The sequence below is a fragment of the Calidris pugnax genome, unplaced genomic scaffold, assembly GCF_001431845.1.
Source record: "Calidris pugnax isolate Ruff unplaced genomic scaffold, ASM143184v1 scaffold20, whole genome shotgun sequence".
Lineage (NCBI taxonomy): Eukaryota > Metazoa > Chordata > Aves > Charadriiformes > Scolopacidae > Calidris > Calidris pugnax.
Window position 1 is genome coordinate 17,361,840 of NW_015094510.1, and position 27,940 is coordinate 17,389,779.

General features: G+C 45.8%; 1 protein-coding gene across 3 annotated transcripts; it reads left to right on the top strand.

Annotated features, from left to right (window-relative positions):
• Positions 1 to 6,267: 6,267 nt before the first annotated feature.
• Positions 6,268 to 27,883, top strand: THSD1 (thrombospondin type 1 domain containing 1). 3 transcript variants are annotated; one of them, XM_014966261.1, is made up of 4 exons: positions 6,268 to 6,410; positions 12,054 to 13,019; positions 21,290 to 21,448; positions 25,498 to 27,883. In XM_014966261.1, the coding sequence occupies exons 1-4, from the start codon at positions 6,353 to 6,355 to the stop codon at positions 26,871 to 26,873; spliced, it is 2,559 nt and encodes an 852-aa protein (XP_014821747.1). In that variant the 5' UTR covers positions 6,268 to 6,352; the 3' UTR covers positions 26,874 to 27,883. The 3 variants fall into 3 exon arrangements, with proteins under 3 accessions (XP_014821747.1, XP_014821748.1, XP_014821749.1); XM_014966262.1 differs by lacking the exon at positions 21,290 to 21,448; XM_014966263.1 differs by lacking the exon at positions 12,054 to 13,019.
• The last annotated feature ends 57 nt before the right edge of the window (positions 27,884 to 27,940 follow it).

The following is a 27,940-nucleotide window of genomic DNA, read 5'->3' on the forward strand; positions in this document are numbered from 1 at the left end:
GGGGATAGCGGGCGGAGAAGGGAACGGCGTCTCCCGCCCGGCCGGAGCTTCCCCTTGACGGCGGGGCGGGCGATCGCGGGCCTCGCTGAGGCGCCGTCGGCGGGGCGCGGGGTGGGCTGCCCGGCGGCGGGGGTCACCTCCCTTCGCCTCGCCGCGGGTGAGGAGGCGACTGAACCGCAGGGTAGCCCCGGGCTACCTCAGGCTGGGTGGCGAGCAGCGGGACGGAGCCCCGCCGGCAGCGCCTGGGGACAGCCCGCCGGCCGGCTGCGAGGGGTGCTGAGGGGACCGGGCGGCGTTCGCCCTAAGGCTGGGTTCGTCGGGTTTTTAAAAATGCCCCCGTGAGTTCCAGGTGCTGGTTCCGCCTGGGCTCTCCCCGTGCCTTTCCCTCTCCCCGTGAGGCGGGGACCGTCCCGCCGGCTGCTTCGGCGCTCCCCGACCGCCGGCGGCACCGACACGTAAAGTAATTGCCGTGTTTGGGGCTTTTTTTTTTTTCCTTTTTTCTTGCGAATCTGTGGTAAGTAGGATTAATTTTCAGCGTTTTATCAGCAGGTTTAGCCATTTCTACTTTGTATTATCGGCCGCTAGATGAAACCGGGCGAGTCTACCACAAAAATTCAGTGTAAAGCACGGGAGGCAGCTTCCCGGTGCTCTTCTCAACACTCTGACTTTGTGATATTTCAGACCTGCTTCTCACACGTATTTCTTATTATTTCAGCTGGGCAATATGTAGTCCCCATGCTATGATCATTAAGGGGAATGATCATCCCCCTTGACCAAATAATGAATGATCATTATGATCATTCCCCTTGACCAAAAGGGGAATTACAGAAAGTGAACAATATATATATATATATTTAAGAAATCTAGAGGGGAAAGGAATGAGTGGATGACTGCATTCCGTCCCTTATGCCATAAGGGGTGATCTAATGTATTTAATTCTTCGCATTCATTATTTATTATAGCTTGGACACTTTCCCAAATCTCCTTATGCTTAATAAACTTATTTTCACTGTACATTTTCCAAAGTAAATCTCATCCATATATTCAGTCTGCTGTAGCCCATAGGTTTCAAAGGACGGATGTTGCTGGCCAGCTAGCTCTTGTATTGCTGAGTTGATATCAAATGGAGCTGAGAAATCCCAGGATTTTGTAAGATCAGCCCCCAAATGTTGATGAAAATAGCTTTTACCAGCTAATTATTGGCCATTTTTCTTGCACACAGAGAATCTGGTGCTGTCAGTTTCAGTCTGGTGAATTTAGATGCATAATTTTAATAAAGCCATTATCTGATAACAATGTAAAATTGTCTGATGTGTAAATAAGAATGAAAGATGCCTTTGAGGATGTCAGCTCTAGCCCCCTGCTGTGGCAGACATCGCGTATGCGCTTTCCTTGCTAAACTCATCTTCCAAGAACTGGCATATTTTTGGCCCTGACCACTCTGACTGGTCAGCAGTGATTAGATTTTGATAAAATGTGATGCACACCTGAGGTGCTCCCTCTTTAATGTCGAAGGGGGAGGATTATATGGGAAGTTCTGAAATTCCCAGCAGGTGGTAACACTTCAATAGCCGCCTAATCCCACATTGCAATAAGCGAATGCTGGTTGAAAATAATTAATCTCTTTCCTGCCATACAGATAAAATGTCTTAAATTTGCGGAAATGTTGCAGATACACATTTCTTTTGGCTGTTAGGGCTGCTTGGCGTCCCTCAAGTGAAATGTAGGAAGGATTTAGGGACTTTCAGGCTTTTCCATCTCTAGCCTATTTTACTGCCATCCTCTCCTGCATAACCAGAATTGTGCAAATTTCGGGTTGCAAATATGACTGAAAAATGTTTACTAATAGAGAGCTACTAAGGAAACTGTTCTTCATCTGGGATTGGTTTATTTCCTTTACATTCTGGCAGCATTTTGCTTGTTTTAAATTCCAGTTGGTAAGTGTTTTTTCTGACAGACCCTGGCCGGTTCCCTGGGTCCATCGGGGTGACTGGGGTATACACCACTGTTTGGGGGGAGGCAGGCTGGTTCCAAGAGGATCAGTCCTCAACCTGACCCCCCCATTTACTCCTTCCCTGAGCTCTTCTCGTGCCTTCTTCTCACGTGTGCTCCAAGTTGTGGCGTGTCCTGTGCTGTGGCTGGATCCACCTTCACATGGAGTTGTGGAGCCTGGGGGACAAGGAGGGACAGGGCTGTGCTCGCTGCGGGGAGAGAGATGAGTGAGGACAGGTTTCTTCCCGATTCCTGAAGGAGGGTGGAGGGGAGGGCTCAGCTCTTGCCAGGGATTTGCAAAGAGGAGGAGGATTGAGGATCCTGTGGCAAAATATGGGATCCATCAATGGCACTCCCCTTTGCGTGAGCACAGAGGTGTTGAGTGCCGTGAGTTTGTGTTCTCGTTAAACTCTGTGCTTGGTCATGGAGTAGCTGATTAATTCCTGATGTCCCTTTCTTAACGGCAGGGCTCATTTGCCTCTCTGCTCCCTTATGAAGGGGGAGTAGCTGCTGCGTGCTGTGCTGTTGCAGCTGGTGGAGCTGGTCACCGGTTAGCTGGGCTAAATCAGCAGGGGACAGCACTCAGAAGAGGTGGCCGGTTTGTGAAACACCATGTCTGCTCTGTGGCCTTGGCTACTCCTGCAAAAAGTACTGGGAGTCATAAATCCAGTTGGTGTGTGGTTTGTTGTTGTCTTGGGTTTGGTTTTTGGTTTTGTTTGTAAAACCAAAAAGGATCACAAAATACTTTATGATTTTAATGATGTAGCTAAATAGGGACCTTATTTGAATAGATGAATACATGTGACTCCAATAGTCAGTATATATAGCCTATTCTGTTACTTCTTTACTTGCAAAAAAATATTATAAATAAAACTGTAATTTTCACGTTTGTTTCTCACATAGTTCCTGACGCTGTGGTGCCTGTAAACCTTGTAGTTCATGGTGGATTTATTCTTGTAATACCCATACCAGAGAGTGAGGTGCTATTTCCAGTGGAGAGCTATGACACAAGAAAGCTAAGTGATGTGACCAGGATCTCACAGGAAATCTGTTGCAGAGCAGGGACTTGACGTTTTCCTTTGTCACTTGTGTTACACACAAGCCTCTTGGTCTTCATTTCCAAGACCCTTTATGGCTTATCCCCTCCTCATCTGTCATTTCCAATTCCCTTTAGAGAGGAAGTCTTCCACTTCCAATCAGCCCATTACACCGTCTCTTGGAAGAAGAAAGCATCTTTTTATGTTGCTGTGCTTCTGCTGCGTCTCTCACACAATAGAGCTTCAGTTTGTGCTTGTCCACAAGAGCAATAAATTAAAAAAGCCAATTATTCCAAGTCTGATAGCCTTCTCTGTTCGATCATTTTTCGTCTCATTAAGTTAATGAACTTGAGGTAGAAGATCTGAAGAGAGTAGAAACCATTTAAGATGCACTGTCTGCCTTGAAAAGCACAATTTTATGCAAGTATGAAAAGTGGAAGACTAATGGAGCGGGGGGCAGGAGACAAAGATGTGGAGGGTTTCGAAGAGGACCTAAACATGAGAAGAAATCTAGAAAGAAGTTGGCTTAGGGAGGACTGAGAGGAAAGGGGAGAAGTCTGAACTGGGTTTAGAGGCCAGCATACAGCCTGTCCAAAACTGAGGTAAGGGGACAAGAAGGAAAACTGAAGGAGGGGAGAGGAACAAACCCGTGGAGAAAGAGGGGGGAAGGTGCGGGGTGATACTACCCCAGAAATGGGCCAGTGATTCTAGCATTCAAAGCTGCTCTTAGGGTTGAGCTAGCAAAGGGACAAGATCTCAGGGAGGCTTCCTGGAGACCCTTTGATGGAGGCTTTGTCCAAAGGCAGGGCCGTTTCGCAGCCCGTAGCCTGAATTAGCTGTGGGTGAGGTGGGAGGGCTCCCGCTGCAGCGCAGTGATGGCAGAGGGTAAAGTAGCCCCGGGCTAGGCTTCCAGAGGCACCTGAGCTCACTAACTGGAAGTTAGTTTTGGTACCGTGTCAAATACTCCCATTTCTGGCCTGGGTGTTGCCTGTGCTGCACGCCGGAGCCCTTTTCCCAAGCGAGCCAAGACAGCACAGAGGGAAGGAGGTTTTGGTCTGATGAGTGATCAGCGTTACAGAAACACCCAAGGGCTCTCAGCTCCATCCCTGGCTTTGGTTAGAAGGAGTCCCTGTCCTGAAAAGTCTGGGCTATAGATGCAGGTCGGGAGGGGTGGGGTGGGAAAGAAGAGGAGCAGACTAAGGCTGCAGTTTGCTGACCTTCTACGCCTGGCAGTGGCAGGAACAGGACCAGAAGCCAGGTCTCCTGTGCCTCCTGCCAGCACCATGTCTTGACCACGCTGGGTCGGGCTGACACACACAAATTCAGATGCACGGTGACTATCTTGATTGAGAGTGTTCTCCCATGCAGGCTTTTCTTCTTTCTTCCCGAGGATTTATTTTCCCTTCTGTAGCTCCGTTTCCTCTCTGCAGCGTGTCGCTCATTATTAGGCTGAGATTAGGATTATTTGAATTTCACCTGTCAGTGTGTGACTCTCCGACAGAAGTATTTGTAAAAGCCATTTGAAAAATACGTAGCTATGAAAGCTAGAAATGGAAAGGACCCATTAAATCATCGTGGTTGTGGCTCACAAAGCATTTTTTCCCCTCTTTATTTCAGAGCAGTTTGCAGAAACACTGCCTAAACCCTGCTGTTTTCCTTGAGCAGTTATGCTAGAGGCCAAGGCATCTGTCGCAATTATTGGGGGTTTTTTTGAGTGAAACCTTGCTTTTTCTTCCTTGGACCACTGTGATTCTTTGTTTTGATTAACCCACGAATGATCCATAATGACAGCTGAGAAGAAGGACGTCCCAGGCCCGGTAGCCGTGGGCTGGCTCCCCACCACCCTCTGCCAGCAGCCCGCCCCTGTCTCGAGGGGTAAGGTTTGTCTTCCTGTAATTTACGGCGTATCAAGTGAAATTGTGGGTGGTGGCAGTATCACTGTCCCTATCTAATTCTTTCTGGAGCCTTGTCAAGTTCACGGGCCGGATGATGATTATTCCCTTCAGATACGTACAGCTATTATTGTAATGGGCTTTTACTGAGCAAAGCCGTGCAGTTAGTCTTTTCTTAGAAATTATTGTCTCCAGCCACTTGGCACGGAGAACAGTTTAAAAAGCTTTCAAATAACATGTCTGCTGTCTCTTAGCTCAACAAGTCTAGCAATGTAATTGTTGAAATATCTCATTTGTGATTCCTGAAGACGTACCTGATCTTTGCTGTACCTGGTTCCTGTGTTTTACCCTTCTGCTCTGCAGCTTTGTTCGCTCCTAATTTATGTCTGCTCCAGTGCCAGATTTCTCTATAAAATTAGGTTGTAAACTTTATGGAACAAAAACTTTCTTGCGTGTTTGCATGATGCTGAGCGCAGTAAGACTGACTTGCTGATGCTCCTGTGCAGTACAAAAGAGCAATCCTTGTATTTTGGGAATGGTTCCCTTGAGCTAGATCTTCTCTTTTTAGATTCTCCCCTACTTCTGTTTCTGAACCAAACTGTTGTTTTTGCTGCTATCATTGTGCTTCCAGCCTGTTTTATGCGATTATTATGAGACTCATAAACACTAGTTTAAAGCACATGGGCATAAAATTGTGAAACTTGCCAAAAGGAATTCTATTTTTTGTTGGCTTTATCAAGGCTGCGGAGAAAGTAAGCTTAAAAAATGGTGGAGGAAAAAGTGGAAGTTAGCACCTTTTCCATCTGATCAGTCTGAATGACATAAAAGGCAGTTAAATACCTTTCATAAATATAGTAAGAAAACTAAATATGTTACTGGACCTGAATAACAGCGCAGTTTGGTAGTTTTCTACTGATTCTCTCACATGCTTGAAAGCAGGTCACAGCAATTGATATGAATTGTGTAGCAGCAATAAATCTTCAATATCAATAAGTGCTGAGGTCAGAGTTACATTTTGCACAAAATACTACTTGTTTTGCTATCATGAGTCTTGATCTTAATATAAGACACGTACAGCAGCAGTTACTGCACTGCAAAGGTAAATTGCTGTGACCTGTCTTTGTTGTTCTGGCTCAGGAGATGGCATTTCCAGAGGGAAAATTTATTGTAATTTTACTTGTACTTGCAGTTGTACTTACTCAGATCCATTGATACAGTATTAGTAGTTATTAAGTAAATGGGAGAAAAGTGTTGATTAATAGTGTATTACTTTTACTTACTAGTGGGATGTCTTCTTTCTTGTATTTTATGAAGCAAAGTCAACACAGCTGTAATTTTTCAGCTTTCAGGTGTTCTTGGAAAAAAGTGCCTGCACTTCGGAGCTGAAGAAGGACATGAGGAGTAAAAGGACCTGGGATCTCACTGGTCAGAATGAAACAGATGTTGAAAGATTTTTCAAATCTGTTGTTAGTAGTGCTCTGTGACTATGGTGAGTATTAGAGCTATCAAGGGAAAACTGTGAGATGTGTATTCACATGGTGGTTTTGGATGGTGCCATTTGCAGGTAGTCTGTTGAAATCAAATGCCACAGAAGCCACCACTGATATGCACAGAATATAGTCTAGATCTTATGCAATATTTAGATGGAAAATGCAGCTTGCATAAACTACCCCTGCAGATCAGAGTGGCAGGAACTTTTCCTGCTGTAAATTTGCTCAGAGAAATAAACAAGAAAAATGAACAGATTTCCGTGGGCATCATTGAGGGACTGGCTGTGTTAGCAGCTGGAACTGGAACTCTGCTCTCTTGTGAGACTCATATTTCATAATATTTAATGAAAGTCATGAAACACAGACCTATTTTAGGTATCCATACCAGAATGGGTGGAACTGCACCACACAGCTACCTGTTTCTCACCATTAGCTATAAAAGGAATCTATGGTGGCTGGCTGAGATCTAAGCATCTACAGTGTGGGCAACCTCCTGTGGTTGAGTGAGCCCCCATCCGATGGACCTAAGTTGCCACTTGGAGAACTTTTGAGAACATTCCTCTGCCCATATGATAAACCAAAGGATGGTATTCATACTCATTCAATTTCAGTCATGTAAAATTAGGCAGCTAGTCAGAGGCAATCAGTCTCATTTGAGAAGCCCACGAATAAATCAGCACATGTTGAAAGCAGCTCCAACCCATCTGCAGTCTGAGAAGTGTGGAATGAAAAAGCACCTCCTTCTCACTGTCAGGTGCCAAGGAGGGAGGTTAGACATCTACGTTTGAGATGATAGACAACTGTAAGATGCCTGTAAGCTGAGAGGCATCCTCTACATGGCATCTTATCTTTTCCAAGATACAGAAAGAATGTACCAAGTAGGAAATATCTTTGCAAAGGGAATTAATTCTTTATCACACAGTGAATTAGAAATTTTGAAAATGGGACTCTCAATTCCTGAATAATACATATGTTTTCAAAAATTACATTTGTAATTTAAAAGCAGTGTTCTGACAGCTGCAGTACGTTGTCAAACCATGCTAAAGGATTAAGCCATGCACTGCTGAAATGTCTGTAGCATGGAGAAAATGGAAAAAAGGATTGTTTACTCCCCGCTTGTGGAACAGGCCGTGGTAGACACCAGACATCCGAAGATGTCTTACAAAAAAGAGAAATGTGTACAGTTTGCTCTCCTTGTATGAGTGAGAAAAATCTGATTACAAGTAATGACTGAATACTAAGTATGCTCAGCTACTAAGCCTTGGTGCTTGCTCCCTCTCTGCTCTAGAGCAGGGGATCACTAGAAGGTGTAAGGAACCTAGAATTGCCATCTTTTAGCTGAACTTAATTCCAGTAAAAGTAGAGACACTTGTCTGTGGCTTTTAGTACCATTTCTTCTTTTAATAAGCCAAGTTGGGAACACTGCACTGGGTGGGAAACAGAGTGAAAGTAACTATTTAATTCACTTAACCCAAGAAGTGAGGTGAGTGATTGCAATATCCAGTGGTTCTTGGTGAGTCAATCCTGGAGGCATTCACAACTAGTTGACTCAGAGGTAAAAGCTATTATTCCTGAACTTTATAGAGCGTAGCACAGTAAGTAATTACAAGGTGGGGTTAAAGAGCTAAATGTCTGCTGCAAACTTTAGGTGCATCATATTTTGCCTTATTTCCAGTTAGAGGGAATAATTCAGAAAATTACTTCCAAACTGTTCTGCATATACACGTCATTGAGTATCATGTGCGTAAATAGTTTTTAAATGACTGTTTAATTCCTACACTTCTCTGTTTCAGACCAAGACTATTTTTTAAATGATCCAGTATGTTCTGGAAAATTACCGTAATGCTAAAAAAAGCCGTAACATACAACAAAACAGTATTCTCTTTTCTTATCAGTTTTTCTGATGTGTTTGTTCTTCTTAGCTGTGTGCTGCTGGTAGCTGACATGCCAACAGCACAACCCAAGTTGGCTTAAACACAATTAAAAATAAATAAATATCAGAATAGCACCCTCAAATAATTCTTCTTGCTCTTCGGTAAAAACAAGGATTTTCCTTTTGATCTTTCTAAGCGTGAGTTCTTGCAAAGACTCCTCTGGCAGGTTGTTGACGCCACAGCCAGGCTCCATTCAACGGGAGACCATTGTAATAACAACCAAAAATATACAAAATATACAATATACAAAAATATGCATTGAAAGCTGCCCCTGACTGTCTGTCCAAACAACTGGGACCAAGTTTTGGCATGTGACAGAGTCCCGTGTGCGCAGTAGGCTGGAGGACAGCTGAAGGAGCTTGTGGTGGAGGCTAGCTACTTCTGACTGGTGCCTTTATGGAACGTGGTGTAAAACTGCTATATGGGTTGTCCAAGAGTGCAAAGTTCCTGTGTTATTAACCAAAGATGGGGGAGAGGATGCCATGAGCTGAGGTGCACAGCCAGAGCTCTGTAATGCTTTAACAGCATCCTCCAGTAATGCTCATTTTCCTCGTTTCCCAAGTGATCTGCATTAGGGTTGATGGGAGCTACGTGGAAGTCCCCTGGCCTCTCTCCAGTCCTCCCACACACATGCACAGTGGTGTTAATTCTTCACGTCTGAGCCTTTCCAAATAATAAACAGCACAAGAGAGTCAAGGCGGTTGTAAAAGAGAGTAAGGACAGCAGAGCAGTAGGTACAAACATCAGTGCTTTTCATTACTATCACTTGAATGTTTTTGTTGTAAACTTAAAGCGTGAAGTTGAAATTTTTCATGCTGGGTTTTTGCCACGGTCTGATTTCTTTTTCCCTCATAATGTTTCAGCTAAGTTGAATCTAGGCCAATTCCTTTGTAGAGAAATGCATCATTTTGCCCACATTCAAAGAAACCAAAACCAGGAACTGGCAACCATTTCACTGGGAAACTCCAAAACACAGCTGTGGGAACTTCATGTTTGTTAGAGTGCTCATGGTGGCCTGGGACGTGCTTTCTGCTGTCCTTAGGAAGGTTTGCCCAGACTTGGTCCAGATCTAATGCCTTGTAAAGCATTAGTGAGGAAGTCCTCTGAAAGGTTGAGTGTGCCTCAGCTTCTGCTGGCTCCTCTTCCCAGCCCCATGCCATTACTGTGCGTGCTCCAGCCCAGGGTGGCAGAGTTCCCCCACATTTCACTGAATTTCACTGAATTTCTCTGAATTTCACTGAATTTCAGAGTTGGAAGAGACCATCGAGATAATCTAGTCCAACTCCCCTGCTGAAGCAGGATTGCCCAGAGCTAGAGCATGTTACTCAGGACTGCATCCAGGCGGGGCTTGAAAATCTCCAAGGAAGGGGACTCCACAACCTCCCTGGGCAGCCTGTTCCAGGGCTCTGTCACCCTCACCGTGAAGAAGTTTCTCCTCATATTTGAGTGGAACCTCTTATGTTCCAACTTGTGCCCGTTGCCCCTCGTCCTCTCACTGGGAACCACTGAAAAGAGTCTGGCTCCCTCCTCCTTCAACCCTCCCTTGAGATACTTGTAGGCATTGATAAGGTCTCCCCTCAGCCTTCTCTTCTCCAGACTAAAGAGTCCCAGCTCTCTCAGCCTTTCTTCATAAGGGAGATGCTCCAATCCTTGAATCATCTTTGTTGCCCTTCGCTGGACTCTTTCTAGTAGTTCCCTGTCCCTCTTGAACTTGAACTTGAAGTTCGTAGAGAGCCGTATTTCACAGGTGTTCAGGGTCTGTTTCCTACTCTCTTGATTGGAGATCAGGTTTGCTGGGGTGTCATGTGCTCGCCACAGCTGGGATCAATGGGATCCTGCTTTGGATATCTGAAGGACCATTGTATTTAAAATCAGGTCCTGGGTTTTTTAGGGCATCCACAGTTAGTTGCTACTTGACAGTTTTCACCTTTGTGCCTGTGCCTTGGTTCCTAACACACTAAACAAGAATAGTGACATCCTCTCATCTTTTGGCAATATTGGAAGGATAAACTCATTAATATTTCTAATGCACTAATATGCTATGATAAGAGCACAATAGAAGAGTCCATGGGGGAAATGAATAATTCTGTGTTATCAGGCTGGATTTGGGATGGTGTGCAGTCAATAATACATGGGACCACCCATGGAAGAACGAGAACAAAAGAGCCCTCTGGTAACGAGCACCATCCGTCTGCCAATGAAGCAGTGTCTTCTGGAAAAAGTGGTACTGAGTCATGCAAATTAAAGACTGAATTATAGTACATATATTTAAGAGTTTATGCATGATTTATACGTGTAAGGCTGTGCATGCCACCTTCATTCGGACTTTATGGATGTGGTTGGAGCTGGTTATTTTCAGCATGTGTTATAACTGTTGGAGAGTAATAGGCACTTCTAGCACACGCTGCACCTCACCCTGATGTGAACGTCTGTAGCTGGTCAGATGAATTTCTTCCTGAAAATGTTCCCTGCTGACAAGAAAGTGAATCCGAGGTGACTAACTCAAATTGAAGCTTCGAGTGGTAGGCGTCTAATATTATGTGAGATGAGTCCTGCTACTCCTGACTGCTGAGTGCTTGCCTTGGCAGCTGCAGTGTTTTTCCAGCAAAGCTTTCTTTGAGGTAATCTTAAGACATGTGTAACAGATTTAACAAGTCAAAGTATTGTTAGTTGATACTACTTATGAAAGGAGGGCTTTAACTGAAGTTTTACATTTCCATAGCACCTTCCATCCAGGACTCATAAGCCTTTTCCCAGACAATTAATTAAATAAAGATGTCTTGCGGCACATTCTGCATCTGAAATAGATGTATGCAGTTCCCATTTTTCAGATAACCTTTCTATGTCTGAGATCCTTAAGTTTCAAGTGACGCAGAAAATCTAGCAGAGCTGAGAACCGAAATGTGATCTTCCCAATCCATCGCTTTAGATATCATCTATCCCCACTAGTTACAGCATGTCTCAGGATAATTTGGCAACTTGCACAAACATGGTCATGCAAGAAGTGAATTTAAAAAGACTGTGCCATTTATGATGAAATGATGTCATTTAGACATGTTGCACCACATCTGAGACAAGAAAAGTGCTGCAGTCACCATCACTGTTATTTTCAGCTCTTTCACTCAAGTGTCTCTGTGATGCAAATGAGCAAAATGAAAGATTCATAAGACAGAGCAAGAGAAGAAGCTTCAAAAAGCATCATGCAGACTTCCTATTTTATTTAATTTGAGGGACATTTTTCATGTTTCTGTATTAAGAAACTACTGTCCTTTTTTGCTGAATTATAGCTAAAGTAAGTGGAACAACAGCTGGCCACTGTTAAGTGGACTTTAACAATCTGTAAGTGAAAGAAGTTGAGAAGTTTGAGGATCTATCGTGATAAAGTTTTCTGTGAAACTTTGGGGTTGGGGTTTTTTTGGGGGGGTGTTGTTTTTTTAAACCTTGTTTTTAACCTCCTTGAACATGTTCCTGCAGTGGACTTTGAGCTTCTCCAAACCACATCCCTGCACAAAGGAGAGGTGGTGAGCTTTAATTACTATAGCCAGAACCTCTTTTTTTGTGTGTGTATGTGAACCGGTTCACTTTAAGAAGTTTGAGAACCACTTCTAAAATATCCACTTTATAAATTTTCATTTTCTTCCGTAAGGTAGATTAGATAAACCATCAGTTTTGGTTCTTAATGCTGTTGTGAAACTGTTTTCCTTTCAGTTCTCGGTGATGTGGAGTATCTCCTGTTGGAGCGCCCGGGTCATGTAGCCTTCAGCAATGATACAGTGTCTGTGGAATACCAGTACTATAGTGGTGGTAATGTGTCAGCAGAACATCTGTCCATCCTGTTGCTGGATGCCAGCACCAACGAGATAATTGCAAGAAAACAGCTTCCAGCAAATCAGTCCCAGGGGATGGTGGAGTTTGAGTGTTTCCATTTCAAGAGTGCTGGGGACTTCTTGTTCAGAATGGTGTCTCCCAGCGATAACGGCAGTGCTGCCCAGTGGAGCAGAAGAAGCACGTCCACCCTCCACGTGGAATGGCCTGTATTTCACATTGATTTAAACAAGAGTTCAGAGGTGCTTGGGAACTCCCTTCAAGTTGGACTTTTTACAAATGAGCAGTTGTGTGCCATGAATGAGACAGTGGTTTCGCTGGATGTGATATTCACTAGCACCCTTTATGAATTCAGGAGAGTAAGCTCTGATGAGACTCTGGGCACCAGAACTAGCAAAGGAATCCCGCTATCTAGGTCCCAGTGGGTAGAGTTTGATTGCCCACCTGTTGGTCAAGAAACATACATCACTGTGTTACTGAAATCGTTAGAAACACATTCCATCATTACCTCCATCGGACCCATAGATCTCCTCCACAAATTTGGATACAGACTGGTTGTGGCACCAGAAGCAACGTGCAAAACTTTGGTTCAGGTCTTCGTAGTCTCTCCACCGTGCACTTCTATCAGCGGAAAAATTGTCGTCTATAAAGAGGCTCTCAAGCTTCCTAGTCAAAGAACAACATGGCTGTATGAGAACACCCTTCACCCAGGAGACAACAGGACAGAGTTTAACTGCACTTTGTTTGATGTGGGGAAGAACAAATACTGCTTTGACCTCTTTAATTTCTCAAACCGAAGCCATTTCCCAACAAGAGTTAAGGAGTGTATGATGATCCAAAGGAATATGGGTTTGTACTGATGTTTGTCCTCTCTTAGCTAAATTCAGCACTCTTCCCCACCAACATGGGTGATGATAAATAGGTTTGATTGTGGTGTTCCCTATTGAATAGCTACATTTCAGGTCTTCTACACCAGACAAAACAGTTGTAATGTCACATGCAGGTGGGAACAAGATGGAGTAGAGTGTGGTGCAGAGGCATACACAAGGATATTTGGTAGCAGATGCCACTATGGTAGCTTGAAACTGCCATAAGTTAACACTAAGTACCAACCAAAGCTGTTTGGGGCATTCGGAATAATCTGTCTATCTAGTCTGGGTAAAACTGAAACTTGGCCCTCAGTGAGGTAAGAAGCTGCTGCAGTAGATCTGGCCCATTGGAGACACTAAAGGTAGGATTAGTTTTACCTACATTTAAGTGTTTAAAAGCCAAGGGTCCAACATTAAGTAGTTGTCTAGCTTTTTAGTCAAGAGAGAAAGGCATCTCATAAGGGTGATTAATAGGTATAGAAGAAACATGGGCTGAATCCTCACCTGTCTGTCTCTTTCTTTAGACCATTTGCTGTAGGAATTTAGAATCCCACCTGTTAGATAGATGCACAAATTTTGGTGAAATGAATCAGGACTTGGCCATAATGAAAGGCACTGTTGGGTCACTTGGACAGCTTGCAGGTTTTTCAAGCAGCCTTTCAAGACATGTCTCTGCTGCTGTGTAAAGCAGACCAGGGTGTATTTTCTGACCCGTGAGGCCACCTGGCAGATCAAGGGTCACATTCATATAGCTAAACTTTTCCTCCCAGGAAAGATTAGAATCATACTGACTGCCAACTAGGGACGGTCTGTGGTCCATATAGTCATTTGAGCCATGACCAGACATGGTCTGGGAGAGTGCTGGTTGGCAGAAGCCAAAATCATGTCCAGCAGTCTGATGATCATAGTTCAGAAATGATCGCAGTTAAGTATGATCACAAGACAGAGCTTGAACCCATTCTTCATCCTTGTTTAAGGAATTTCTATATATTTCATTTATAGCTACACATCTTGCACAATGTAGCTTCAGAGGTGGCAGTCCGTGGTTTGGCAGAGTCAACAAATCACGGTAGCATGGTAGAGGAAGCAGATGAGGCAAATGTCCTTCTCATAGTTCATTTGTGGAAAGCAACCACGGTGAGGGATGGGCTGTATGTGGATGAAGGGACTGGGGTTGGGTTGTGTTAGGTTGTTTTGCCTACACCCTGGAACGGAAAAGTAAATGTTCTCATTTGGAGCAGGCTTGTGTCCAAATGTAATGAATTAGTCTTTCCCATGTAAACACTTCAAAGAGTTTGGGTTGAAAGGTTTGAGATGTACACTGTTTCCTACACCTCCCCACCCTGGTCTCCCTGAAAAGGAAGCGCAGGAATTTGAGCCAAAAAAGGGTCATTGTGCTTCATGGGCAGGTCTCTGAGTGGAGTCATTGGGAGACCAGGAGTGTAGGACACGCTCCATAACACACAGTCCAGACACAGCCTATCTTAATTAGGCTCCTAGTGTCATATGGTCTTACTTTTGTACTATTTCATAGATTCTAAAACTGTTAGCTCTTTAATTAACACTCTGTACTAAAAATGACCTCTGTTTCACCATGTGCCAAACTTAGTACGTAGTTCTCTTCATCTTAACTTCCCATCTGCATTCTCTCTTGGCACTCTCTCTCTTCCTTTGGCATAAGAAAGTCTATTTAAAATGAAAGCGTATTATTTTCATAATGGAGATAATTCTCAAGGAAAAAGGAAGAGAGAATTCTAATTCTTTCTCTGTGCTTGAGTGGTGTGTTACACTGATACGATCTGGATAATTACCCTGACAGATGAATACCTAGGATATGACATAAATACGTTTCAGAGCCCAATATTTGACTGTTTTAATTGATGAGATGCACCTTAAGCAATGACTCCCTGCAATCTGCTTTGTTTCCTCGGGTGCCCCGATAGCACCCTCCTTACAACTGCAGTCGAAAGAATCAGGCTGTGCCTGTGAAGAACAGAGTTAAGTCAATAGCTGCCAAGTTAGAAGTGTCAAGCCTACAAAGCCGATGAAAGCGAAACCACACCGCGTAGCCGTAAATAAAATGTCAATCTGAAATTAATTAGACTGCAGCACATCTGACTCCGTGCCTGTATCTGCGAGACTTCAAAGCCCGCAGGCGGCGTTTGAAAGGAGCGGGGTGTTCTGGGAGGGGGGCATCAGCCTGAAGCCACGACAGGCAGAGTGAACCTGCGCTGCCTGCGATGGCCATCTGCCTCCTGGCTGCTTTGGAAAGTCTTCTCCTGGGCTCAGGAGTGTCTCTCACCCTGCTGCAGGGCACGGTGTGTAGACCCAGATCCCTGCTAGCTGTTCATGTAGAACGTACAGCTGCTGCACAACAGGCACCTCTCCTCAAGTCGCTTATTTTCTGCGTTGGACTAAATGAACTCAGTCAGCTTGAGGCAAGGAGAGGTGATAAATCCTCTAGTCTGGGCTCCTGTGCAGCGTGGGCCATCACTTCTCATCCACTTACCCTGGTGTCGAGTCTCACAACTAGTCTTTGCATTGGACTGGCACTTACCCTCCAGAGAGATAGCCAGTCTTTTGTTGAAGGCACCACAAAACAGAGACCCTTCTTCTAATTTCTCTCAATACTTTAATTTTATTTTTTTTAAAAAAGACATCTCTGTGTTTCATAACTCAAGCTCATCTAGCTTCATCCTGTTGTGACTGGCTCTTACTCTGCTGCTCCCTGCGAAAGGAGACAGCTATTTCCTATCCACTGGCTTCCCCCTGTGAAGGTGTTTGCACATCCAGATTGTCTCTGACCTTCCAGATAGTCTCAGTGTTTTTTTAATAAACTGAAGAGGTTAAGTCTTTAGTTGGAAGGTATTTTCTTCAGGGTTTGATTATTTTTCTGGCTCTTTTTGGCTCCATTTCATTTTTTTTAAACAGCCCTTTTATTTGAGGACAGGGCTACCAGCTTTGGGTGCTGTGTTCTGACGTCCTCCTCACCCATGCCCCTCGAGCAGCTACTCTGCTTTCATCTCCACCGATTGCATTAGCTAATTTTGGCATAACTTTTGCCCTGTAAGGTCATCTTGAGGTGTTTTTCCCTATGACCTTCCAATATGTAATCTACCATCCTACAGGTACAATTTCCTTCTTCTTACATTTTCCTGATTTACAATCTAATTTGCTTGAGTTGTCCTGACTTAGCAAGTAACCTACATTGCTCGTACAACTGCATATCTGCTTATGTCATCACAAGAGTGACATACTTTCTCAGTAATGGTTTTATATTTGTTTTCCTGTCAACCAGGCAAGCACTGTGCAGCACTGAGCCTTATACTAATCCCTTTGGAATCTCTCCAAATGCATTCCCACTCGGTGATGGTTTTCTGTTGACAATTGCATATCAAATCTGTCACTCAGCCAGTTCTTACTTCATTTAGCATATGCTCTATTATTACGAAGCAGAGGTACCGTCTTATAAAAGATCAAAGCTCCTAAATCATTAAAATTATCTTCATCCAAACCACAGAGGATGAGATAAAAGAAGATTATTTTGCCACACCTGTTTTCTATAGATCAGGCAACAGTTATGTTCCTGACCCTCCATCAGTCTTGCTCTTTACACCTCATTCCAGCCAGGTTTAGTCCAGCTTGTGGAACAGGGATCTGGCTTGTGGCTGGAGTAGGAAGGAGAAGGCTCCTGGTGCCTCTCGGTTAGCCAGGACAGCAGCTCTTCCAGCCCAGGTCATCAGCTTCAGAATGGGTGTCACAAAAAAAATCTTGTGCTATCTAAGACTGTGAATATATCTATTAAAGGTGGGGAATTTGTTTTTTAAGTGTGAGCCAGCACTTGTGCAGCTTTCTGTAGACTCCAACTGGAAAATCTGTGAAAAAATAACAGCGAGCTGTGAGTCACTTCATTCATCTCAGTGGGATGTTAACTGTTTCACGCAGGTGACATAGAGAAAGTCATGCAGCTATTTTTTTCCCCCGTGTTTGACCGGATTATTTGAATGTCTGAGGTGGGAAACTGTTAGATCATCCTACCCAGCAACAGATGCACTGCAGGCTCATTCTTTTCAATGCTTTATCCTGTGCTTTGCTCATCTGGTTTTTGAGTGTCCCCAGCAGTGAGACTTTTGCACTCCTTAGAAGGATGTTCCATTTCCTAGCATGTATCCCACTTGAAACATTCAGGATGAGACTGATAAAGTGAATCAGTAACGCTACAGGATGGAAATGGGCGCATTTTCTTCATATTTCCAGTGTTAATTAACTTTCTTTTACAGTTCTCAGTTACACTCTGGAGACCGGTTTCAACTTTGGTGTAACTCCCAGTGAAGTCTCTTGCACTTGCTGACACCAGAGATGAATTTTGTTCATCTGACATTTGCTAACTGTCTAAAAAAGCTATCTGCAAGTCAGCAGGGCATGAGAAATGCAGCTGTTGCCAGCAAAAGGAAAGAGGAAGGTAGGGAAAGACCTTCTGAAGGGAAAAGTGATCAGTAAGGGAGAAGTACGTGGAGTATCTAGGGGTCAGGCTTCCATCAAATTCTTGCTCCCTGAATAAGACTGTATGAATCAGACCTGCCTATCTGTAGGAAAATCTGGGAGCCAATTAGCTCTATTGCCTGAAACTGTACCTGGCTTGCATTTATTTAGAAACAGGAGGATGCAGGGGATCTGGGTATGCCAGGGCTGGTTTGTGCCCCATCCCCTTCTCCTGTGTCAGGGAGTGCTTCATCTCCACACTCCCAGCATTTTAGGAATAAATCGGGTGTTATGGGCTCACTGGGACGGCTCGTCGCTTCTGGAAAAAAAAAATAATTGTTAGGCAGTGGCTCTGTAATTCTTAAAGGTGACTGTTTGTGGGGAAAAGACTGTAATTCCCGGGCAGAGTCTAAGTTTTCTTCCTTTAAAGGGATCCTTGTCCTTTTGTTGTCCAAGTTAGTAACCTGTTGGAGCATGCCACCATTTCAGAGCACCCAGGCTTCATTTCCATGGAAGTAGAGAAACACGGGATGGGTAAGAAAGGTCTTTTCCCAGGTCTTACCCAAACACCAGTACACCCAGTGTACGCTCGGTCTCAGGACATAAAAACTCATCTAGGCTTCTAGGAATGCCCTGCAATCCCCCAGGGCTGGTGTAGGCCTTTCCATGAGCCTGTAAATAATTAGTGATCTTGGCCCATGTCACTGGTCCTGTTGAAGTGCTTCGGACTATCACGTGTGTCAGGCTGGAAGGATGATGCTGAGCATCCCTTGCTGAGCGCACCGCTGGATAGCACTGCGTGCTCAGAGTCCTGCCAACACAGACATTTAGAGGGGAGATATGTATGCAGAGCAACAATTAACACAGTTAATTGCATTTATCTTTCATGTTGGCAGATCTGCCAACTGTCAGCTATTTCAAACTAACCCATCAGTTAGATGTCTTCACGTTGATAATTGATTCCTCAATTGTATGTGAAAAAATTCACACTTATTAGAGCTAGTTTGCAGTGCATACCTTCTGGTTTTTCCCCTGGCGCTTTGGATCTGTTTGCCTTAAATGGAGGTTAATCATTTCATTTCCTTGGGGGAGAATAAACTATGCTTCATTTTCTTTTGCATTCTGGTAATTGCAGGAGGTTGCAGAGCAAGTTGCAGGGATTTAAATCTCCCGTCTTTCAGGGAGCTGGAGCATTTCCTGCTCTCCTGCTGTTCAGGGCACATATTCTTAGCCCCAAAGCTATGGATACCACGTGTTTTTGCTGAGGAGCTCTGTGCCCTCAGTTGAAGCTGAAGTCAGTGAAAAGTGCCCCGCAGCGATGGGCGCTTCATAGATTTGATGTCAAAGTTAGAAAATTACTCATCCCAAATGTTCTTGTACGTTGAAGCCCACAGGCATCAATGTGGAGGCTGCTGAACACCCTCCACTGCCACCAGTGTTAGCACTGGAGGCAACCAGAACCTTTCTGGGCCTGGCTGTATGTCTGACTGTAATTAACAGAAGCTTAAATGAGCTGAGAATATGGAGAGGGAAATGAGCTAGCTCATGCACTGAAAATTATGGCAGGGACTCACCAAGCTGCTTACATAAAGTAGTTTAGGGGGAGGTGGGTGCTTCTCCAGCTAGGCTGCCTCCCTCTGCCAGTGATGAGGGACACTGCTGGAGTCTTCAATGATACTGGTGTGAAGAAAAGCATCATGAGATCCCCAAATACTGTGATACCATGAAGTCTTTCGGAGGAGGGATCTGTGGGCCCTTGGCTGACTATTGATTATGGCCATTTTTCTTGCTGCCCTCACTACTAGCTCTGTTTGCTTGCAGATGTGATTTTACAACTGTCCAGGCTCTGCACCTTTGAGGGACTCCTTACCCCAACAAAATTCCCCAGTTCTCCCCTCTTTGGCATCCTCTGACTCTGTTTCCTCCCGACACCACACATTATTCAGTCTTGTTCCATTTCTCACTTTACTGGGAACTGGCACAGCTGCCAACTGGAGGAGGAATGGGGAAGCCCAGTCTGTCTCTGGGTTCCTCTTCCCTGCTGTAACAGCTCTCCAGCTCCAGAGACAGAGAGGTGAAAGCAGAGAGATGCACAAAGAGCACAGAGTGGAAGACATACTGGGATCGTGGATATTACAGTATTGTGGTAGAGTCAGTGGCAAACAGGGAGTCACTTGGTGGTGTGTGGACTTGAAACCACAGCCCCACCGGGGTTTCTCGCCGTGCCCAGCCTTTTCTCTGCTCCACATTAGGCAAAAGGCAGATGTACTCAAACATGTGCACACAGATGTGCTGGAGTATGTGCCCACACACGCTTTGCAGGCTCGGCTGCCGGCGCAGGCGTAAGCTCCACACCTCTGGGCCCCGTCCTGCCGCGCAGGTGAGTGCCTGCCCCCGGGAGAGAGGCCCTGCTGGCTCTGCCACGCTCCTCCTGTTAACAGCACTCCTGCTGGCCTGCTCACAAAAATTCGTAGGACAGGGCCCAAAGCAGTTTAGATGTTGTGTTTGTTAAAATGCAGCTGTATTTAATTTTGTTCAAGACTTTTAAAAATAATAACACGCTCTGAACAATATGGCAGGCAATATAACATGAAATCATAAAGCCGTTTCCAGTCGTGCAACACACGCCGGTCCTTTAACATCATAAATTGTCCACCGATCCCGAGCTCGGTGGCATGCTAGCAGCAAAGCAACAGGGTAAGAAAATTAAGGATCGTGACCTGTGTTGGCAGTAGGAACACCATAAATTATTTAAAAGTGCGAACTTCAATAAATGTGATCTACATTTTGTGATTTAGCTGGTTTTCCACTCTATCTGTGGGCGGTGAAATGGAGTAAGTGGTCTATTATTTTGCTGTCTGGTGCATTTCAAAGCCAGGTCATTGAGTCAGCTGACCCATAGGAGGGTCCCCTGGGTATCTGTCCTTAAAGGTTGCACCTGGACTTGTGCATTGGTGTGGAATTTATTGTGGTCCTGCCTCAGTGTCACAGCTGTCAGATAACGGGCAGGAGCAGTCCCTTCCTCTCTCTGCGTTCTCATTGCTGTAAAGTTTGAGTGTTGAACACTGGAGGAGAATGTTGCCTAAGCAAAAGAGGGATTTCATTACGTTTTAAAACATGATAGTATTTGAGGTGGCATTAGAACTGAGCCAGCCTCCACTTAAAATAAATAAATGAACCTGCAAAATTTCATCTTGAGTTAATTGCCTAACCATAAGCAATAAAACAAAAGGGACCTGTAAGCTGTCAAATGAATGATTCAATAACACGTTTGTGTGCTGAGAAGATAATAAAGAGAAGAACCAATATTGCTGTTTCATTGGGCCTCGTAGGCTTATCCTCCTTTCACAGTCATATAAATCAGGAGTAACTACACTTAAGTCAATGAAGTTACCCTGCTGTAAAAGCACTATTTGTCAGTCGGGCATTGGATTAATATATAAATTACGAACCCATTCCAAAGATTTGTGGATTAATTTCCATTTGCTGTTGTTCCAGGCAGGTCCTGCCAACCTTGATTAACTGACCACTGTGTCGCTGGCTGGCACTGGAGCAAAAAAAGGGGGAAAAAAAGTGGGAACGTTGCCTCAGACTTTGATGGGAATGGGAGCAGGTCCCTGGATGCTGCTTGCTCTTTTGGTGTTGCTGTTTGCATTGTTTGGTTATTTATTGTTGGGGTTATTTTAAATAAGGGAAGACAAATGGGGGTGTCTTTAAGGGTAAGGAGGCAGATGCGTTCCTCATTGCTGTGAACTTGTGTATTTGCAGAGACGTGGAGCCCGTGGCAGCCCTGGAGCCCCTGCAGTGTCACCTGCGGGGACGGCGTCCGGGAGCGCTTCCGAGAGTGCCTCACCTCCTCACCAGCAAAACCAGGCTGTGCTGGATCACCCAGGGAGGCTTCCTCCTGTTCGCTGGAGGAGTGTTTGCGTATGTAGCTCTGATCTCTTCCCTGCGTGGTTGCCCTGGCAAAAGCAAAGGGCCTGTTATTAGAAGGGCTTTGTAAAATGGAGGCATCCGGTCTCTCCTTCGGTCATAGTGATTTTGGGCAGGGGGGTTGTCACATTCCTGCGGTTGATGGAGTAGGGTGGTAACCTACATGCATTTGTGGGACAGCTGGAGACAGGGCTCCAAGGCTTAAGAAGTTTTCTGCATGCTGTGGGTGCCATGGAAGGGCTGGGGGAGTGATCTGGGGGCTAGCAGAACACGTTCGGTACCAAAAGCTAAAGACTCCAGGCAGCAGAAACCTATTAAAAAGTGAAAACCTATTAAAAGAAAACTGGTTCCAGCTGGGACCTGCAGTGTGGGGGTCTCTGGGATTTTTTTGAGGTGGCAGTGCCAGGTCTCCCCCTACTCCAGCCTGCCATTGCTGTTGACCAGTGACAGGGCAGGCTGGCTGGTGCTGGTGGGTGACAAGTGGGTGCAGATACAGGAGACTTGAGCCTCCTGGTGCTGGTGGGTGACAAGTGGATGCAGATACAGGAGACGTGAGTCTCTTGTAAGGTGAGAGGGGGTTAAGAGGGGCTTACAGCAGCCACAGGTTCCCTGGTGAGGCTGGATGAAGCTGTGCCAGCACCATAATCGGGTACTTGCAGCCGGTGTGAGGGGCAGGAGAAGGGATCTGGTGCTCAGTCCATGCAAAACTTTTGCTTCTTGCAAACTCCGTGCTGAAAAGGGGGATGCAGAGGCCAAGGGGCCTCAGAGGTCCATCTGCTCAGAAACTGGCTGATTGCAAGCTCCAATGCCTTCCTGTCCCACAGGGGGCAGGGATGGAGAAGGGAAGGTGCTCAGGGACTGTGCAGGCTCCTAGGCTCTCAGGCTGTAATTTAACAGATAATTTAAGCTATTACAAAGTGAGCAATGCCTTACCCCTTGCTTGGGCTGCTTCCATGCGCTTTCTTCTGCTGGCAAAAGTGGAGCGTGGAGAACTGGAGTGGAGCGTGGAGAACTGGAGTGGAGCCAGCTAAAAAATGGACAGTTTGGGGATGTGGCGGGGGTGTTGTTTGTCACATTGCCACTGCAATGAAAAGGGAAGGGCAGCAGAGGGAGAGAATGTGTAGATGGAGCAGGAAGAGGGGAGGACTCCTTTTTTGATGGAGGTGTTAAGCTTGAGCCAGCTTCAGGGTGTTTGTTGAGTGAACACCTCAGAAGTTTACAGGCAGGACTGAACTGTGTTGTGGAGCACTGGAGGGAACAAGTCGGTGTTGAACAAAAGGTCGGGTGAAGGGAAAATATTAAAAATTACATTCCATCAAGGCAGGTACTACATTTTGTCAGTGTTTGTGCAGCACTTGGGATGTTTTAACAGTTTGTTGTTATGGTGTCTGATGTTTTGTGTCTGATGTTTAGGACCCCAGCTTAAAGCTAATGCCTTGCTCTAGAGCTAGTTATCTTCTCTCTACCAAACTCTGTCAGATTGCTGCGGGCAGCACTGCCACCAGTGAAATGCAGTGGGGTAGTTGGTGTTTCTCTAAAGCTGATGCTGAGCTGTTCTATTCTGTGCCTCCTGTTACCTGCTGGGGGGGTGTTTCCCCGAGCACAGTCCTTGCCTGCCAGTTTCACCCCACTCCTCTGGAGCTCAGAGAGCAGCCCCAGTGCACCTCCCCAGAGGAGGGTCTATGCACGTGAAGCATGTGCTGGACACCTGATTTGGGGGTGCACAGAAGGGACAGGCCTCTCTGGTGCTTCTCAGAGGTGTCACTCTTTCCATGCAGGTGCCATATAATGCCTGTATAAGGCGTATGATGGTTTCCAGAGAGATCAGCTATCATTTGTGTTATCCCCAGTGCACATGCACATGGCAGTATGGTTGGAGTTACTGTCTGACAGCGCTCAGCAGGTCTGGACAATCCTCAAATTCCAGTGAGATCTCTGGAGGCTTTACATATAGAAAACCCAGATGCACGGGAGGCCTACGTCTGCACCCATTGCCGTGAGATCATCTGGAGGAACTACCTCACTTCTCTCCTGCACCACTTTTCTAACCTTTCTGCTCCCACGTCAGGCAGCTTCCTTTGCAGAATCACCTCATTGAATCTCAGGCTGCCCAAGAAGTGACTTGACACTGCTCTTACGGTGTTCATTTGCTGTCTCATCTCAGGCTGGGAGTGTCACTCCTCCCCACCCCCTGCCCATCCCAACCTTTTGAAGCGGGAGAGCTTTCTTTCAGCATAACTCTGTTTGCAGTCATTAGTCCAGCAGATGGAGCAAATGGCTGAATAAATGAAACCAGCACACAGTCTGGGGGCAGAGGTAGAGGAGGTGGAGAGAAGCAAAACTCATCAACTAAGTCTCGTTTCAAACCTTGCTATTTGCCAGCTGTTAGCTTTCTGCTCCAAATGGTACGGCACAGTCTGCATTACAGATAGAAAATGGAATCTTTAGGAAATAGCTGTGAGACTGAGAGGAGGATGAGCAGTGGATGAGTTGTTTTGCTGTGGTGGCACTGAACAGGGCAAATGCTGGTCCTGCCTTCCCCCCTGGGATCATACCTGCTCAGGCCCTCAAAACAGCAGTGTTCCATGCTCCAGGCATGATGTCATTGGGCTGAATGCAAATTTTAGGGATCCTCCAAAAAGGATTCAGCAGACACTAGCCTTGTTCTTTATGCTGATGTCGAGCTCTCAGAGTGACATGAAGATCAAGGTTAATCCTGTGGCAGCATTTTTTCAAAGGTTTTGGGACTGTCAGGTCCCAAGCTGTCAAAGAGATGGGTCTCCTGTCCACCCTGCATGTCTGTTATAGCAGCCTGAGACCTGCCCTGTGTTCATCAGTGTATTTGTGCATCCTGCACACCTAATAGTTGTGCTACCAGCTCACTGTTGGATGGGTGTTCCTTCTGGATTACAGAAAGTACATGGTGCCTGCTTCTTGTTACTCTGCAGACACGTTTCCTGTGGCTGGATGGTCACTGTGGTGCAGGCAGGAGCACCTGGCAGGTTTTACAGCAGACTGTCCATCACCCCGATGGAAGGCTCTGATAAAACTAGAGACTGGGAGAAGGTTGTTAAGTGGTTCAGTTCGAGTTCACAGCTTCATTGCCAGCTCTTGTCAACCACAACTGAGGAGCCTTGTCCTCCAACAGCATTTTCATCGCCTTGTGAAGTTGATATTTTGCCACAAGAAGTGGGGAAATGAGTGCTATCTAACACTAAAATTAGCTGCTGGAGCAAGTCATCCATCAACTGGGCTGTTTTCTGCTCAGGACTGCCACTGAAATGCTGGAGACCTCGTCCCCAAAAAAACCAATTATTAATGTCTCATTGCTTCAGCTGTCTGTAGTGTGGTGCGGGTGAGAGGTCTAAAAAGGGCTGTGGAAAGCTCTGAGATGTTCACGCTACAGGTTTGCAGGGTATTCTTCGCCTTTTGAAGGCCTGTCTCCAGTTCATGAGAGAAGAGTGTCAATACCAGAATGGCAGGGGCACCAGAGCGAGGAGCCTGCTGGGGGTGTTGGGGAGAAGGTTTTGTCCTTTGGGGCAGGTGGAAGAAGCACCCTTAGAGGGCTGCTTAGAAGAGTTACACTGCCCCTGCCACCGCTGCCTTTCTGCTCTTCAAACTCACTGCAATTCTCATACCCACTGAAGCTGCCCTAGAAATAATTTTAAAGTGATACCTGAAGCACTGGCCTGGGTTGGGTTATTTTTACCCCTTTTGTGGCATTTTTTCACCAGGGGATCTTAATGTATTTCATAAAGGAGCGCAAATACACTTATCCGGTTTTACACATATTTAGGAGTGCTTTATGGAAATGGCAGGTCAGGCAAAAGTAATGATTACTTATAAAAGGCTTGTGGTTTAGAGTAAGTAGATCCATTCCTGCCAGTTTGAAGTCATCAGCAGTAAGTCATCTAAAATAAGGAAATTTTAACTTCCTGTATTATATTAACTAGCTATTTTTTCCTCATAGTTAAGCATCCTAAAATACCAGAATGCTGATGGCAGTGCAGCTCTGACAGACCCGTGTGCTCTTTTTGTTACAGCTATCAAGCCTCCCACCCCACCTTCTGTCCAGCCAGGAGAGGATGAGAAAGCAAATAATATAGTCACCATCACAGGTATCTCCTTATGCTTGTTCATCATCTTTGCCACCGTTCTTATCACCCTCTGGAGGAAGCTGTGCAGAGCTCAGAAGTGCAGCACGGCCGTCCGCCGAAACTCCGTCCATTCCCCCGGCTTCCGCAAAAACTCGGACGAGGAGAACATTTGCCAAGGAAACAAGCAGCGGGACAGCTTCGCCGAAGGAGGGGATGCCCCCGTTAACATTCCTCTCACCTACAGGAGGAGCCTCCAATTTGCCCAAGAAGACGATGCCTCTGGAAGTGAGAACTTTCAGCCAAACGCCCAAAAAATAATCCCTCCGATTTTCAGCTACCGCCTGGCGCAGCAGCAGCTGAAGGAGATGAAGAAGAAAGGCCTGACTGAGACCACCAAGGTGTACCACGTCTCTCAGAATCCCCTCACGGACACGGTTGTTGGTGCCACCACGATGCTCCCTCTGAGCGGCGAAAACCAAGAGGAGGCAGCGGCAAACAAATTTAGGATCAAATCGCCCTTTCTGGACCAGCCAGTCAGTCAGCCCATGTTCCTGGGGGAAGGCTCTCATGCCAGGCTGGATTTTCCATTCTCCCAGGCCAATCCTGCAATAAGCCCTACCCAAACCTTGGTAAGAAGAGCTCATTTCAAGCACCAGGATAACAGAGGGGACTTGCCCGAGAGGGGCTGTCACAGAAACCCGCACTTTAGAAGAACAGCCAGTTTCCATGAAACTAAAAAGGCCAGGCCTTTCAGGGAGAGAAGCATGTCCACCCTCACCCCCCGACAGACTCCTCTCTACAACTCCAGGACCAGAACGTGGGACCAGGGCTTGGAGGACAGGACGCGGCCAAAATCAAGAAACGCTAATGCGGCTTGTGAAAAGCTGGATCAGCCCCACAGCGCTGTGCCGGGCTGTGAGCCGCAGGGCCACGGCACAAAGTGCCACCACAGGGCAGGTCCCCCGGTGAAGAAGCTGGACCTGATCACCGACCGCCAGCCTGCCAGCCAGGAGAAGGCAGGTGATAAGCCCGAGACCAGCCGAAGCAAGAGGGGCCCCTCACCTAACCCCAGAGGTGCCTGGCGGAAGGAAACGGGCTCGGCGGGCAAAGATAATTCCCAGAGAGGCCCAAGTGTCAGCCCTGCCCAGTACCGGAGGGACAAGTGCCAGAGCTTCCCCTTGGACCCTGAGTTTGCCTTCTATGATAATACTACTTTTGGCTTGACGGAGGCAGAGCAGCAGATGATCGACCTCCCTGGGTATTTTGGCTCAAATGAAGAGGATGAAACGAGTACTTTAAGCGTTGAGAAGCTGGTGATCTGAGTGACTCATTGCAGCCCTGCAGGAGGGGCCTGTGTGGGAGAGGATCTGCTGGATCCATTGGCTTCTGGTGGAAGGAGCAGCGGGAATGGTGTTCCCTCCACACGGAGCGGGAAGGAGTAAGTGCCCCAAGTCTGGCTTGTGGGAACACGTTCCTGTCTAATTACTGGAAAGTGCTTCTGTATCATTATTTTTTGTATGTATGTGTGTACAGTACACACAAATCACCCTGGGAAAGCACGTGTTAGTGAAGGCGTGATGCAGGAGCAACCAAGAGATTTTATTGCATAAAGCGGTCACGTTTCGTGCATTGTACGTGATGAGTGCCACTGATCTAGCCTTCCTCACCTTGTGGACCGTGGACTAGTAGATTGTGATGTCCGAAAGCATTCGTCGTCCAGTATCCTCAGCCATCTGTCCTAATTAGTGAAGTCGTTTCCCGTGTAGAGAACACAAATCTGGAGTTGTGAGCAGTCTTCCTCGTTTTTCTGGTAGCCTTTATTGCACTGTGTTGATTCGTCGTAGTTGCTCAAATAAGTCAGGTGGTGGCGTTTCTTTTAGCTGGGTGCATGAAGGTGCAAGCCACGGATGCTGAGTACTCGGGGTGAATTTAAAATTGAGGGGGGCATTTTTCATCATTCAAGACTGATGTTTTCTTTCTGCTGGTATTTATACCCACAAAACAGTCAGGTACAAATATTTGCAGGAAATGAGCAGAAAAGGGCAGGCTACTGGGAGGGCAAAGAAAAATGGATGATCAAGTTTTAGTGCTCACAGAAATGTTACTGCAGCATTTAACCACCTGTAAAAGGCAGTGAGAACTGTTGAATCAACCATCCTTTCCATTATCAGCTTTGCCTTTATTAAACTTTTAAAAAATGTAAATAAATTGACGATAATACTACTACAGCAAGCTCAAAATAAATTATGAACAAAACCAGCGAGCAACAAATTTATTTGATGAATACCTGTTTTGTGAACAAAGCGAAAAAATAAAATGACCTAACAACATCTGGTGATTCCCAGAGAGTCTTATGGGGGAAATATAAATGTTGTGGGGCTCTTTTTGT

What these genes read in the sequence shown, in the direction of transcription:
- THSD1 (XM_014966261.1), top strand. Translation starts at nt 6,353, where the DNA reads ATGAAACAGATGTTGAAAGATTTTTCAAATCTGTTGTTAGTAGTGCTC. An exon ending in AGTAGTGCTCTGTGACTATG is followed by an intron (nt 6,411 to 12,053) that starts GTGAGTATTAGA and finishes TTTTCCTTTCAG; the next exon opens with TTCTCGGTGATGTGGAGTAT. An exon ending in GATGATCCAAAGGAATATGG is followed by an intron (nt 13,020 to 21,289) that starts GTTTGTACTGAT and finishes GTGTATTTGCAG; the next exon opens with AGACGTGGAGCCCGTGGCAG.